A 17,336-nucleotide genomic window follows, 5' to 3' on the forward strand; every position below is an offset into this window, starting at 1 on the left:
TCGGGTCGGCTTATACTCGAGTATATACGGTATATAGAAATTGGAGGTGGGCAGGTTATGCTGTATACTGTATTACTATAGTTAGGGTATTTTCATATGTTTCTCCACTTGGATGTTGCAGGGCAATAGGGGAACCACTGAGCATGCGAGATATCATACGTAGGCCTAACACTAGCGTCACACCTAGAGGGGATCTGCTTAAAAAAGCAGTTACCCTCGGAAAGCCACAGAACCTGTGGACTATAATGGGGTCCTGCTGGTTTCTGTGCCAAAGGTGCAGAAAAATGCGTCGAGAATGGGGAATGGAATCCCCAGGCAGAGACCAGGTGCAGGTGTGAACTCAGCCTATACACCATCACCTGCAATAGTCATATACATGTACAAAAATTATATATACACCCCAACAATCCAGGACCAGCCCATTAAATGTCCCGACAGGGATATATCGCTCATAATGCTACACAATACATGATAACAATGAATAAAAATCTTAATTCTGGCGTCAACTTCAGGTCGCAGCCTGTGCTCTCAATATTTGAAGTTGACCCAGAAAGGCCTTAATGCAAAAAAACCCAAAAACATGAAGTTTCATTAACCACATCAAGACTGGACCAATTTCCCTAGTTCAGGAATGGCCACATTTTCAGATTTTTCTGTACATACGGGAATCTGATAGATAGATGTATTACAAAAATTCATTCATATCTCTGATTAAGAGTCCAGTGGGCGGTCCTACTCAGTGATTGACAGCTATTTATGTACACAATGTCCGACAAGGCTGTCAATCACTGATGATTAGGACCGCCCACTGGACTCCTGATCCCAAAATGAGCAGAGATATAAAGGAATACCTATTTTCTAACAATTCTATATATCAATCTGCTCTATAACAGATTGTAATGCATTTCCAATGTGACAGGTTCCCTTTAAGTCGTGACGGCATCTTTCCAGCATCAGTCCATCTATCTTTAAAGGATTCTGCAGTAAACTAGTAAACTGCTTACCGCACAACCGTCCTGTTTACCGTCATTGGCTACAGTGTAAATCATCTAAGAGCGGTGCATAAAGCGACACTACCGTACACCGTACAGTAATTACATCAATGGCCACCTTAACTGGCTGAACCCTAAATAGCGGTGAAATTCTGTAACTGTATTGCAGGAGATAAATCTTCGGAGATGACACATCGCCTATGAGTTCCTTATAGGTCCCCAGGGCAATGAGGGATTAGGATTAAGGTCAAATCATAATCTCAAACCCCCAAGATCTGCTACAGAAGAATTAGAGTAAAATCTTGCAGACACTGAAAGATGCAGAACAGAAATACATCTTAAGAAAATGCTGCTGTTTATCTGTAAATAGGATTTGGCCTAGTATTAAGTACTGTGCAGTAAGTGTATACTTTCTATGAAAGGCTGCAATATGCTAATGGATTGGCAGATTGGTGTACATCTGTGTGTCTGTACTGTATATAGAGGAAGCCAGGACACGGGGGTGCAAATGCTTTTGCAAAAAATCCCCCAAAAAGCATAGACTCTTTTATACTAGAACAGAACATACCGCCACCTGGTCACACAGCATTATGTTCCCTTCCCTCCTCCATTAAATTGAGTCCCTACAGACAATGAATATCACATCTCCCGACCTTCATTAAAGTTTTGCCAATTACTTAAGTCATTATTTCATTGCCAAAAATTGGGTATATACACATGGCCTACGCCCCATACTGTAGGATAGATGTCCCATTATTTTGTCATTGTGCAGGTACAAATTATTCTTTAGCTCTTATCTGTCCAATGCTAGAAATTAAGGGAAAATATGGCCGTATAAAAAGTACATCATGGCCAAAATGAGCTCAAATACTTGGGACCAACTGGACTTTGTCCTATAGGAAGTATGGGCCAATATGATGTCAACTTTATTCTCAAATATCACAGTAGTATGAAAGCAAAGAGTTATCCATGATGGCTATACTGGATGGATCTACTGATGGATTATCCATGATGGCTATACTGGATGGATCTACTGATGGATTATCCATCATGGCTATACTGGATGGATCTACTGATGGAATATCCATGATGGCTATACTGGATGGATCTATTAATGGATTATCCATGATGGCTATACTGGATGGATCTATTAATGGATTATCCATGATGGCAATACTGGATGGATCTACTGATGGATTATCCATGACGGCAATACTGGATGGATCTACTGATGCATTATCCATGATGGCTATACTGGATGGATCTACTGATGGATTATCCATGATGGCAATACTGGATGGATCTATTAATGGATTATCCATGATGATTATTACTTATGAAAAGATATGTACATACAAGATATGGGGTCGCATGGAAAACGAATAACGGTGCCCTATACATTACCATACAGTGCCGAAATAATACATTAATCTAGTGCACAAATAACATCACCCAATAAATAAACTTGGAAATGAAACTGCAATCTATGTCATTGTATTTCCAAAGGTTCAATTCACAGATCACAAGGTCCATTAGAAATGACCTTGCACAAGGGGTCCCCTAGTGACCCACACGAATGGAGCAGTGGTGCACATATATAGCAAAGTTCACAATATTCTCAAATTTCTGATTTTTCAGTAACAATCAGACAAATTCAGCTTGTCCTGGTCTGAAAAGGGGCTCTCCTGGTAGTTATGGGAGGGGAGCAGGAGTTACATTTATAAGTCCTGATTTTAACCCACCAGAGTTCACAATCTCTTCACAACAAAAATAGCTTTTATAGTTGCAGAAATCTCCCCACATTAACTATTGTTTCAGACGATTTCTTAAAGGGGATGTCTGACTGGGCTGAAAATAGTTAAAAAAAAAAGAAGTCACCAAGGATTGGTAAAACTATTTCCAGACTCTTAGGAATATCAAAGGAGTCGGGCATTCCCTTTAAGGCTAAGGCCCCACGTAGTTAGCTGCAGCAAAGAAACGCTGCCGAAAACACTTCAATGGTAACGCATTGCATTTTTTTCAGCAGAATTTTCCTCTGTGGAGTTTCTGCCCCTATTATCCCTATAAGGTATAATTAATATGCTGCGATTTATAAAAACGTGATTTTGGAAACCCAGCTTGTAACCAGCTGATTTTTTTCAATGTGTGAATGTGGTTAGCCAGAATCCCATCCACTTCGCAGTACTATAAAACACTGCATTTTCGCAACGTGGGCTTCACCCTGGAGGTATTTAGCGCTTGTTGGTGCTTCTAGGAGATACTTATGGGCATTTACATGGTTGAAACAGCCCTTGGCACAGCGCCGGGTACTGAGAACCTGAGCCATAGATTCCAGGCTAAATTATGGCAGGAACTCTGATATTAAGCTAACTCAGTAGATGGTGATAGACTCCGATTTGTTAAAGGACACAACTGGTTTTGGCTCATACAGGTTTATGTTTGTGTAATGACAGTCACCTCTATTACAAAATTGTCTGACCTCTGTATAAGCAATGCCGGCCCTGCTACCTCTTGTGTCACCCCCTCTACCTCATAGATTGTAAGCTCTTGTGACGAGGGCCCTCAGTCCCATTATGTGAAGTGACTATTTCTTTGTAATGTATCTTTCTGTCTGTATCTGAACCCTACAAATTGTACAGCGCTGCGGAATACATTGGCGCTATGTAAATAAAATTATTATTATTATTTGCTCTAAGGACCTATAGACTTGGCAGCGATATGGGTATGGTCCATGTACTGTGGCACACAGAGTCACTATGGTTCTGTATTGTGGAGCTATAGGCACTTGCTATGCCAGTATGGGCTGCCTTGGTGATACAAATTCACTGGCGGGTAATTTACTCAATTATTAACTTTGTCACAGAAAGAGTAAATTTAAAACATAACTTTTAATTTTTAAGATAAAAAAAAAAAAAAAAAAAAAAGCCCCAATGTGCGCTAAAAATTGAGAAATGATACACACTATACGGAATGATGGTGTCCGTGTGCGGAAAGGATAGTGACCCAATTAGGAGAATGTAGATAGGAGAGCCATAGACAACTGCCCCTCAGTCATCCATATATATATATAGTACCCTAACCTGTACTGGTTATAACAGTCACTCTAAACCCCTGTGATTAATTAATCACCTGGGGAAGGAAAGGGTATATGGATTTGGCATAAAATAGATATTACTGCTCTCCTATTCTGACCTAATGTGGGCTATGTACTCCTCATAGCTCCTCTACGCGTTTCGCCAATGCATATCACATGGCTCCTCAGGAGGACGATATTAAATATATACAGCCGCTATTGTTTGCAGTTAAAACTGCAGTTCCTGCATCCTTGATGGTAGGAAGCAGTAATGTGCTATGCCTAGGAGTAAATAGGGCTCCTTACCATACAATACAACTATGTCAAAAACCTATTCAGATCTATGAAAGCAAAACATCACAAAAACTCAACCTATGTAGAACATAATATGGATTGTAAAATAACTTAAAGCTGCAAAGCTTTGGGCAAAGACCATGTAAAGCTGTGTGTAGCAGCCTCATGTAGACTAGCAGGTTATTATATGGCCTTCTTGGGTAGCTGCCTGGCCCCTTAGCTCCTGGGGAGGGGGCATGGACAGTCAAATCTCCCACCATCACCTATGTATGACACTCATAAGTGGTCCATGGGGACAAATGAATTTTTACATGTACCTGTAAACGCACATATGGCTGCATATAGTCTTCCCATAAGCAAGGGGGCAGCATCACCATTGTAAGGATCAGGCATGTCTACTCTAGTCATTACAAGGGGGCTGCTGCTCTTTCACAGTGTTGCCCCCTCCTGAACCCCTCGGATGTTAAAAATAAAGTTGCCGGGGGCAACACAGTGGCTCAGTGATTAGTACTGCAGCCTTGCAAGCGCTGGAGTCCTGGGTTCGAATCCCACCAGGAACAACATCTGCAAGAAGTTTGTATGTTCTCCCCGTGTTTGTGTGGATTTCCTCCCATTCTACAAAGACATACTGATAGGAAAAAATGTACATTGTAATACCTATATGCGGCTCACAATCTACATTTAAAACAAAAAAATAAAATAAAGTGGTCTTCGGCCTCACTCATCGGACCCTTGGGTTTGGCGTCCCTGGTCCTGTCATACACTAGGAATGGAGTAGGAATGGGCATTGCTATATATGATAATTTGGATAATAATCTGCCTCTTTAAAAGGCCCTGAAAACCTCCGCCTCATACACCCCGGGGCCCCTGCACATAGCCTATGATGTATTAGGCCAAGTTGATTTCTTACAGATCCTAAAGCTGCTATGTATTAGGAAGGATTTACTAATGTGGTTACCCCTCAATCCGGGCATCAAATGGGCCAAAATATGATGTTTGTAGTCACATCTGATTTGACATAATTTTTTTACAAGGGAGTGGCTAAATACAAAGGAGTGTGGCTTCATAGGAAGGAGATGTGGCTTAAATGTGCCAAAATTCACCAAATGAAGGCAAAATTTAGGGGAAAAAATTCGGACCCAAGGTAATAGAGACCTGGAAACAAGCAGACTTATGGCTTATGGGTGCAGGGAGATGGTAACTATATTGCAGAACTATCATTATAGTTTTGGGCTCATAGAAACTTTACCTATTTTTACCATCCTCTTCGCTCGAGATATCCCTATTTTTGTGTTACTGTGTATGGCGTTGTAACCCAAATGGGCCTGATTTCATGCTGGTCATCCTGTGATATCATGAGCGATGGGTAAGGATAGACTGCACTGGTAATAAGTACAGCCTTTACAGTCCAGTTATTATGTTAATAATAAGCTACAGAAAAGTCTGCGATACTAGATATACTACACCCCTTATATATACTCTATTATATACCTCCTAAGCTAATAGAAAGCCTATGTGACCCCCACATAACATGGAGAACATCAGGACTGGGCCCCATTACTAGACCATGACAATTACATCTATACTATTAGGGGGGAGAAGGTGCTGGAGCTGAATTGTGTAGAATTATTACTAAATTATCTCCATATTAACTTGTAAGGTGCAAAATATCTATCTATCTATCTATCTATCTATCTATCTATCATATATCTATTTATATATCTACCTATCTACATATCTATTATCGTTCATCTATCTATCTATCTATCTATCTATCTAATCTATCTATCTATCTATTTATCTATGTACATATTTATCTTCATATCTATCTCATATCATTGTTTGTCTATCATAATATTTATCTCTTACTTCGATATTTTTTCAATCTCTCTCATAGATATTCATATCAAATTTATTTCTATATGATTAGAATTATGTATGAAAAATGTATCTGTCTATAGAAAATTATATCCTTCTATGTACAAAAAAAAAGGAATAGCGCAACACTGGAGCCAAAAAAACATGAGAACATGCAACTCCCACAGGATATTTATCATTCTATGTTATATATCTATCTCGCTATTATCTTTATCTATGATATTATATACAGTCCTATGAAAAAGTTTGGGCACCCCTATTAATCTTAATCATTTTTTGTTCTAAATATTTTGGTGTTTGCAACAGCCATTTCAGTTTGATATATCTAATAACTGATGGACACAGTAATATTTCAGGATTGAAATGAGGTTTATTGTACTAACAGAAAATGTGCAATATGCATTAAACCAAAATTTGACCGGTGCAAAAGTATGGGCACCCTTATCATTTTATTGATTTGAATTCCCCTAACTACTTTTTACTGACTTACTGAAGCACAAAATTGGTTTTGTAACCTCAGTGAGCTTTGAACTTCATAGCCAGATGTATCCAATCATAAGAAAAGGTATTTAAGGTGGCCAATTGCAAGTTGATCTCCTATTTGAATCTCCTCTGAAGAGTGGCATCATGGGCTACTCAAAACAACTCTCAAATGATCTGAAAACAAAGATTGTTCAACATAGTTGTTCAGGGGAAGGATACAAAAAGCTGTCTCAGAGATTTAACCTGTCAGTTTCCACTGTGAGGAACATAGTAAGGAAATGGAAGACCACAGGGACAGTTCTTGTTAAGCCCAGAAGTGGCAGGCCAAGAAAAATATCAGAAAGGCAGAGAAGAAGAATGGTGAGAACAGTCAAGGACAATCCACAGACCACCTCCAAAGAGCTGCAGCATCATCTTGCTGCAGATGGTGTCACTGTGCATCGGTCAACTATACAGCGCACTTTGCACAAATAGAAGCTGTATGGGAGAGTGATGAGAAAGAAGCCATTTCTGCACGTACGCCACAAATAGAGTTGCCTGAGGTATGAAAAAGCACATTTGGATAAGGCAGCTTCATTTTGGAAACAAAAATTGAGTTGTTTGGTTATAAAAAAAGGCGTTATGCATGGCGTCCAAAAAGAAACAGCATTCCAAGAAAAACACATGCTACCCACTGTAAAATTTGGTGGAGGTTCCATCATGCTTTGGGGCTGTGTGGCCAATGCCGGCACCGGGAATCTTGTTAAAGTTGAGAGTCGCATGGATTCCACTCAGTATCAGCAGATTCTTGAGAATAATGTTCAAGAATCAGTGACGAAGTTGAAGTTACGCCGGGGATGGATATTTCAGCAAGACAATGATCCAAAACACTGCTCCAAATCCTCAGGCATTCATGCAGAAGAACAATTACAATGTTCTGGAATGGCCATCCCAGTCCCCAGACCTGAATATCATTGAACATCTGTGGGATGATTTGAAGCGGGCTGTCCATGCTCGGCGACCATCTAACTTAACTGAACTTGAATTGTTTGTCCAAAATACCTTTATCCAGGATCCAGGAACTGATTAAAAGCTACAGGAAGCGACTAGAGGCTGTTATCTTTGCAAAAGGAGGATCTACTAAATATTAATGTCACTTTTCTGTTGAGGTGCCCATACTTTTGCACCGGTCAAATTTTGGTTTAATGCATATTGCACATTTTCTGTTAGTACAATAAACCTCATTTCAATCCTGAAATATTACTGTGTCCATCAGTTATTAGATATATCAAACTGAAATGGCTGTTATAAACACCAAAATATTTAGAACTAAAAATGATTAAGATTAATAGGGGTGCCCAAACTTTTTCATAGGACTATATATATATATATATATATATATATATATATATATATATATATATATATATATATGAATGATACAGTGCTCTATCCTATCACATATTCAAAATGTATATGAAAATAATATAGAATGTATTTTATATGTATCCAGTCTGTAACAGAAAGTGATCTAAAAATAATGCAACAAAACAAAAACAAAGATAATTCTATGACCCCCCCCCCCCCCATATGAAGTTCTGTGAATGTAAGATTTTGTATGATTTTTGTCGTTTTCATACAATTTTTTCCAACCATAACTAAGCTAGAGACAAGCTGCAGAATGTTATTTATAAGTGTTGTGCCCTGTTAGGAGCAGCAGGAAAATCAATATGAGGGCACTGACATAGTCACCAAGGTTTACATGTGCAAATCTAGACTAGAATTCCTCATATCATCCATTAAAGCAAATTTATTTTATCTCCATTCATAATGAGTATATAGCATATACAATATAGATAAAGAAATATGTATATGGAGAGGTAATAATGCAATGCTTGCCACTATAGATCTGTATTACACTCTTCCTATTGTTCAAGGGACCCCCAAATTAGGACTAAAACCTTACCATGAATTTATTGGAACCTCTAGCCTGCCTATTGATAATATAATAGAAAATATCATTTTGTATGTTTTGTATATTTATTATCATCATATAATATAGAATAATGGGGTAAAACTATACTGCAAGGACTATGAAGTTTTATTAGACTCTTATAAGATGAGAGAATAAATGATACATTAGACCCATAAAATCTCCTGTATCTGTAGAGAGACTTTACTGACATTGATTTCTGTGATACATCTGTGACAGGAGGGAAGGTCTGTGTGCAGGCTGTGCTGTGTACAATAGAGGCTGTAGTATATATATATATATGTGTGTGTGTGTGTGTGTGTGTGTGTGTGTGTGTGTGTGTGTGTCTAGTGTTAGTATACTATAAAGCTGTATATCACTATTATAAAGCATCTAGACAGTCCATAGCCAGGACGTCCCTGTATGTCTACAGTAAGGAATACCTGAAACAATCAGCTAATGAAGCAGAAGATTTATAGACAGCCATCAATCTATGTCTGTATGGAAAGAACTGGATCAACAACATCTATCAATCTACTGCTAGCAATATCATCTGTCTATCTATCTATTTACTTCTATCAATATTATCTATCTACCTACTTCTAACTATATTTATCTATCTAATATTTGTCAATCTACTTCTAGCAATATCATCTATCTATATCTATCGACCTATCTATCTAATATCTATCAATATACTTCCAGCAATATTATCTATCCAACCTACTTCTAACTTTATTTATCTATCTAATATCTATCCATCTACTTCTATCCATATTATCTATCTATCTATCTATCTATCTATCTATCTATCTATCATATATGTAGCAATCTACTACTACCGACATCTATCTATATGAAATCTTATGATATATCTAATATGTACTTCATTCTATCTATGTATCTATTTCATATCAAAGATCTGATCATCTATCTAACATCTTCATCCTATCTATCTATCTATCTATCTATCTATCTATCTATCTATCTATCTATCTATCTATCTATCTACTTAACATCTTCTACCTACATTAACCATTTATCTATTTAATATTTTCAGTATTTGTTTGTAATATATTTTACTATATTTCATATCTCGCTATCTATTGATCTATGTGTATAAGTGTATATACAGTGCACATACATTATACATATAATATATAAAACTGTACATCTTTATGTATGTGAGCACATAGCACATGCTGACATGTGTATACATACAGGTAGTTACATTGTATCTGTGTCCAGTATACAGTATATTCAGATGTGTATACAGTATATAGGTGTCTATGTATGTAAAAGATATATGTGTATACACACAGGTTGTGCCCCTGCTCGGTATGCAGATGTGAATACCTTGTGTAATAATAGAGATAATACTCTGTGTGTATGGTGCAGCCCCTGGTGTGGTGAAGTCTCATAATATATCCATGAATTGTACGGAGGAGGATTTATGTGGCTGCCCAGTGCCCGCCTGCCAGGGAGTGATGGATGGCCAGGGGTCCAGGGGGCACTGGCCATGTGTAATATCCAGAAACATCATCTATGCACATGCAGGCAAAGCTGGGAACAAAGATCCTTCTAGTCATCACAGGATGAACTGCTGATACTGACTATAGATACTGAAAGACAGCCATATAACAGGACAGATCGGCTGGGAGGATGGTGGATAGATAGATAGATAGATAGATAGATAGATAGATAGATAGATAGATAGATAGATAGATAGATAGATAGATCCAATTCTACAACAGCCAGAGCAGTAGCAAAGATCCCCTCTATACAGTATAGATAGATAATTAAGATGGTAGATAGATAAATAGATAGATAGATAGATAGATAGATAGATAGATAGATAGATAGATAGATAGATAGATCCAATTCTACAACAGCCAGAGCAGTAGCAAAGATCCCCTCTATACAGTATAGATAGATAATTAAGATGGTAGATAGATAAATAGATAGATAGATAGATAGATAGATAGATAGATAGATAGATAGATATTTTGCACCTTACAAGTTAATATGGAGATAATTTAGTAATAATTCTACACAATTCAGCTCCAGCATCTTCTCCCCCCCCCCCCCTAATAGTATACTGTAGATGTAATTTCCAGGTTTAGTAATGGGGCACAGTCCTGATGTTCTACATTAGATTATAGTAACCTTATGTGGGGTCACATACACACTTGATGGATACATGATAGAAATATGATTTCATGTAGATACATTAATAGACAAACAGAGAAATAGAACCATAAACAAATAAATACGAATCAATATGAAATAGATGTGAATTACAGGATAGATAGATAGATAGATAGATAGATAGATAGATAGATAGATAGATAGATAGGCAGATAGGTAGACAGATAGATAGATGATTGATAGATAGATAGATATTGTAACGTAAATAATATTCCAACTTAGAAATTAAATACAGTTTAATAGCATTCTACACGATCTTCCACTATCTTTCTATAATATATATAAATGGAGGAAGATATTTAGATACCAGCTAGACAAATGAATAGATAGATAGATAGATAGATAGATAGATAGATAGATAGATAGATAGATAGATAGATAGATAGATAGGATAAATGAGATATTCTCCATGTAAATAAGTAAACCATTAGTAGTGAGATGACATAAGATATTAATCAGTGGCTTGTAATTTCGGTATAAGACTGATAGATAGTACTATGTAATCGCACAATGTGTACAGGACACACAGATTGATTAAGGCTTTGGATACACAAGAAAATGAACATTTCCATGACTGACATTTGTTCCTAAAATGAGATTGTTTGATCTTCTGTAGCTTCTTTAATAATATAAGAAAACAAACCATTAGATAAATAGAGGCATTTACAGAAGAGAGAACAACAGAAATATTAATGAATAGAGAAGGTAATGGCTGCGTTATTGATCACATCTAAGGAGGGATCGATTAATGGGCTAACTAACTATTCCACATATCAAGAGATAATAATTAGGTAAATTACTAAATGACACATCCTGAGGAGGAGCAGCAGTCAGTCATATACAATATTACATAGATATAGAATTACATATATGTGTGTGTGTATTGTGTGCTGTCCTGTAGAGGTTCTCTCTAGCTATCACATGAGTACATTAAATATACAATGTGAATATATTACCCCTGGATGTAATGTCTATTCATCATACATCCTCAGCAGCTGAGTGTCTGGAGGAGACCTGAACATCACAATATTAATGTGCTGATATTACAGTCCTCTGAATACATTACTCATAAATTTATACAATTCATATCTATCTACTCTATCTATCTATCTATCTATATCTATCTATCACAACTATCTTTTATCTCTAATAAAGGGAGGCAAATGAGTGAAAATAAGTAAAAAAAACGAAATTAAAAGCACAGCAATACAAACATGCCAATAGATAGATAGATAGATAGATAGATAATAGATAGATAGATGATAGATAGATAAATAGATAGATAGATAGATAGATAGATAGATAGATAGATAGATAGGAGATAGATAGATAGATAGATTCACATTGCTATTTTAATGTAAAGAATTATATAAGGCATGTCTACTTAATAGGTGAGAGAACAGAAAACAAGAAAGTCTTTTACCAGGATTTAGTATCAGTAGTGATGGAATAACCAAATATATTTATCTAGCATCTAATAAACACACTACTTGTCAGTATATACTATCTGAGTGCGTTTGTCTCTATGGCTGTGTTCACAAGTGTGTACTGTGATGTGTACAAAGTGTATTTTGTACTTGACTGTAGATCGGATGACCGCTTGTGTGTGTATGTGTGTGTTTGGATAGATAGATAGATAGATAGATAGATAGATAGATAGATAGATAGATAGATAGATAATGTAGATATATAGATATGCACAGTATGTTTTTATTTACACACACACATTATATATATATATGTGTGTATAGGGTGCAATAGTAGAATGTGCAGAGAGCAGAGTAAGGCTCAGGCTATGTGCTATATATGATATATGTGATATATGGGGACAGCTCCCTGCACTTCACCTCCGGGTTAATATCCACGGAAATAGCAGAGAATATGATGTCAGGACTCCAGAAACTCATTTCCACTTTCCAGACAGAAAAGAATCCGCATCTGTCACTTGGAGAAGAGAGAAAAACCCAACTCCTCCATATAACTAATCTTCCCAATATCACTGGTACAGGGGGGGCACTGGCTAATGAGGGGTTAATACAGCATGAGACACATACATCACAGTATACAACCCAGATGTATACTCAAAGTCAACAGTAAATGAAGTAATCGGAAAATCACTTATTTTCCAGTTTCTTAATTTCTTTGCGTTATTATAATTATTACTCACTGATTTATTTACTCGTATTATTCTTCTATACTGATAAATGAAAGGAATAAATAATCTACATTTATTATTATTGTTATTATTTCCTAACTTTCACGCTTAATTATATAATATGATATTTATGTTTTTTTTTATTATTTACTATTTGTTATTTTCTATCTATCTACCTATCTTCACATGGGTTTATTTAACACAACTACTTTCACTTTAATTTTTATGTATTGTTTGTTTCTACTACTCCCTAATATTTGACACTTCCATCATTCTATTGTTTTAAATTATTTTCTAAATTTTACTTTATTATATTGACCGTACAGAAAGATTGGGTGCAAAATATTCTAAATACTAATCTCACCAATTTGCAAACATAGAAATATTGTGTCTACTTATAACCAGTGAAGTCTCCTCATCTCATCACAATAAATAATAGTAATACAAAATAAATAATAAATAATAATAATAATAATCATAATCATAATATTGTTCTGTTAACTATTTTAAACATCAATCGTTTACCTACATTTTTAATCCAGAAGATTAAACAAACATAGATCAGATATTATATTTTGCTTCTGTCACTATGTGAAAGTCACGATATTAGACACCAGAGCACAGAGAGACCAAGTCATCCGAGGCTTAAAAAGTTCTATAGATAAAGTACTGAGGTGTCACCTCTTATACTGATCTATCGATGTTTAATTAATATGTGTCTAATTATCTATCAATCATATATGTCTATCTGATCCATTTCTTATCTATCTTTTATATATATTTATCGTCTATATATATGATAAGCATATATTTATCTATCAAACATATATATATATATATATATTTTTTTTTATATATATATATATATATATATATATATATATATATAGTCACCTACTTAGATATTTTATCCATCAAATACATATCTATCTATCTATCTATCTAATCGATTATCTATTCTATTCTAATATCTATCCTATCTATCTATCTATCTATCTATCTATCTATCTATCTATCTGTATTATGTATTCTTTCTATCTATCCTATTTATTATCTATTCTATCTATCTATCTATCTATCTATCTAATCTATTATATATCATATATATCTATATTATATCTATCTATCTATATTATATCTATCTATCTATCTATCTATCGATCTGATTTGAATAATAATACATACACTTGCTGACTGTGATTGTAGTGGATGATGGGAGTTATAATTCAGCAGATATCCATGATGATAACTTCCTTCCCTGACTCCTCCAGGTAGTGCCTACACATGACTAGACACCATATCCCTCCAGCCTGATGTGTACAGTAATTCTCTAGATTTATTATTATTATCTCTTATTTCTACACGAGGCTTCTATTACTCCAGTTACTGTGAGGAAACAAACACACAATTCAATTACAGCAGCGAGTTCTGCTCTGAAGGACAATGGACATTATTGTCAACACCTCCACTTAACCCTCCTCAGAAGACCCTGTGGAGACCATTCAATCCCTGACCTCACTCAATAAATCCGGAGCCCACTGTCACAAGTATACAAGTGTCTCATATATACTGTGGATATACATAGATATAGTATAATGGAAGCTTCCATACCAATAACTCCATGGAATACTCTATGTCTTATGTATACATTTCAGTTCCATCCATATTACTCTGTAGGCTATGGTAATATATGAATTACTTTATTCCATCAGGACTTTGTAGGATATATAGAATTTCCATGATACATGGCCTATAAAGAAACGTCATTTCCATCAGTAATATCCTATAGTCGATTGCATCATAATATCCTATATGATATGTTATATAGAAACGTCTATTTCTATAGAATTATGCAATATTCTGCGGGTTACATAGAAAATGTAATATCATCAGTAATATACAATATTCTATGGGTTATATAGAAACTTCCATCCATTCTGTGGGTTGTAGAGAGGTCCATGTAATTTTGCAATATTCAGTTTTTTTTATGGGTTATATAGAAAGTTCTATCCCGTCAGTATTGTGTAATATTCTATGGATCAGAAAGAAAAGTCCTTTCATCGATAATAGCCTGTATTCTATAGGAAATATTATATATCCTATTATCTATAGGGTATATAGCAAGTTTAATGCCCTCAGTAATATCTGGTGTTCTATGGACTGCATAGAAACTTCCATTCCATCCTTAATCTCTCATAGTAATGGGTCATATAGAAAATTCCACTCCATCAGCATCGTGTTGAATTACATGGGATTATATAGAAACTTCTAATCCATCAGTAACATCCTATAACATATGAGTTATAGAAAAAATTAAATTCCATCAGAAATATCGTATATTCTATGTTTTCTATAGAAACTTCCATGCCATTAGTATTATATCATCTATGTGGGTTATCAATAAGTGTCACCAGTATTACACTGTATTACATGGGTGATATACAAAGATCTATGTTATTAGCCGTATCCTACACTGCGATGTTACTACAGAAACTTCTATCCAGTCAGTCTTATTCTCTATTACATGGCTTATATAGAAAGTTCAATTCCATAAGCAATAATGGGTCACATAGAAGTTTCATCCCAACAGCAACATCCAATATTCTATAGGTTATATTATCTCCCATTCCCTTAGAAATATCCTTTATTTTATGGGTGATATAGAAAGAACAATTCCATACATAAAAAATATCCTATATTCTAGGAGTCACATAGAAACTTCATCCCAACAGCAACATCCAATATCCTATAGGTTATATTAAATCTCCCATTCTCTTAGAAATATCCTTTATTCTATGGGTGATATAGAAATAATTCCATACATAAACAATATCCTATATTCTATGAGTCACATAGAAACTTCATCCCAACAGCAACATCCAATATTTTGTAGATTATATTCAAACTTCCATTCCCTTAGAAATATCCTTTATTCTATGAGTGATATAGAAAGTTCCATAGTATTGACAGTATCTAATATTTTGTAGATTGTTTTAAATCTTGCATTCTCTTAGAAATATCCTTTATTCTTTGGGTGATATAGAAAGTTCCATATTACTAACAGTATCCAATATTGCAATGTTGATATAGAAACTTCCATCTCACCATTGTAAAACTTCCATTCCCTCAGAAATATCCTTTATTCTATGGCTTGTATAGAAACTTCCATGCACCATTAATCTCTAATCCTTCATGGTATTGGTTGTTATAGTTACTATCCATCCTATATTTTATCCCTGTTTTGCAGGGATCATAGTGGGATGCAGCAGGTGAGGGGGGATCCTAAAGAAAGTTTGCAATAAACTTTTTTGGGGGGTGGTAGAACATGGGGATGGGAAGGAAGCCCTCTAGCATGATGTAATATGTGCCTGACCCCAACAACCCCCTGACCCCTGCCCCATATACCCTGCATCCATCCCTCCTATGTGTATGGGGTAGGGGGGGTATCTGCAGGCTGCATGCCCTGGTGTCCCCAGCATGCTGTACATCCCACTCCCTGCAGCATCCCAGCCCTCCATCCTGCCACAATTCTTTATTATTAAATCAATGGATGAGGAATAAAATGCCTTACGTTGCATTGGCAGCCCAAGAATTTCTGGAAGCCCCTTGACAGATGCCTCTGTGGCCAGCGCTGCTGAGCTTTGCATCATTTTATGGAGACGTCGCCGGAGAAATCTCAGATGAAACGAAATAAAAGGTGACAATATAACGGGACGTGGAGGAGGCAGTCAGCAGGCAGGGCAGGGGGTCAGCAGGGCTGGGGAGGCAGGCATGGGTGCTGCTGCTGACAGGTGGTCGGGGGCGCTGTGGGCCTGGCTCTCCTCCTGTCCCGGGGTAGTCACTGGGCTCCAGGCTCAGGGATGCTGCAGCACTTCCAGCCTGAGTGCCGCTTACACCCCAGCCAGTTTGATTCATTCACACTGCAGGAGCTACCGTGACGTCACTGCCCACCGGCTCGCCACGCCCTTCAGCCAATCAGAGTTTAAAGGGCGTGTCCGGACGGTCCCTGAGCGGCTACCGAGAAGAGGCGTGGTGTACATTTAAACAGGTGTGTCCTTTTTATAACCACGCCCCCAGGGGCTACAAGTGCAGCAGCAGCAGGTGCCGGGGGGAGGAAAGAGTTACTGCCGCTGTGCTGGAGGAATGGCTCTGTTCACACTACAGTGTCCACAAACAGGACGATTTTTCACATGATATGATTGATAGAAAGTGTAGTTGATTATAGTTTAGTCTATGATGCTCTACAGAGGAAACTTAAAGGGGTTGTCCAGTATCATTAAATATATAGGCTATTATTTTTAT

At 36.5% G+C, this 17,336-nt stretch overlaps 2 protein-coding genes across 2 annotated transcripts in view; both read right to left on the minus strand.

Annotated features, from left to right (window-relative positions):
• LHX4 (LIM homeobox 4) overlaps positions 1-16,902 on the minus strand; it is a 45,206-nt gene extending 28,304 nt beyond the window's left edge. Inside the window, exon 1 of the mRNA XM_075287917.1 lies at positions 16,606-16,902. Within this exon, the coding sequence (XP_075144018.1) occupies positions 16,606-16,684 (79 nt within the window). The 5' untranslated portion in view covers positions 16,685-16,902. The remainder of the gene's footprint in view (positions 1-16,605) is intronic.
• Positions 1-17,336, minus strand: part of QSOX1 (quiescin sulfhydryl oxidase 1) — a 146,977-nt gene that overhangs the window by 74,539 nt on the left and 55,102 nt on the right. The gene's annotated exons all lie outside the window — the stretch shown is intronic.

The sequence above is a fragment of the Leptodactylus fuscus genome, chromosome 9 (genome assembly GCF_031893055.1).
Source record: "Leptodactylus fuscus isolate aLepFus1 chromosome 9, aLepFus1.hap2, whole genome shotgun sequence".
Classification (NCBI taxonomy): Eukaryota; Metazoa; Chordata; class Amphibia; order Anura; family Leptodactylidae; genus Leptodactylus; species Leptodactylus fuscus.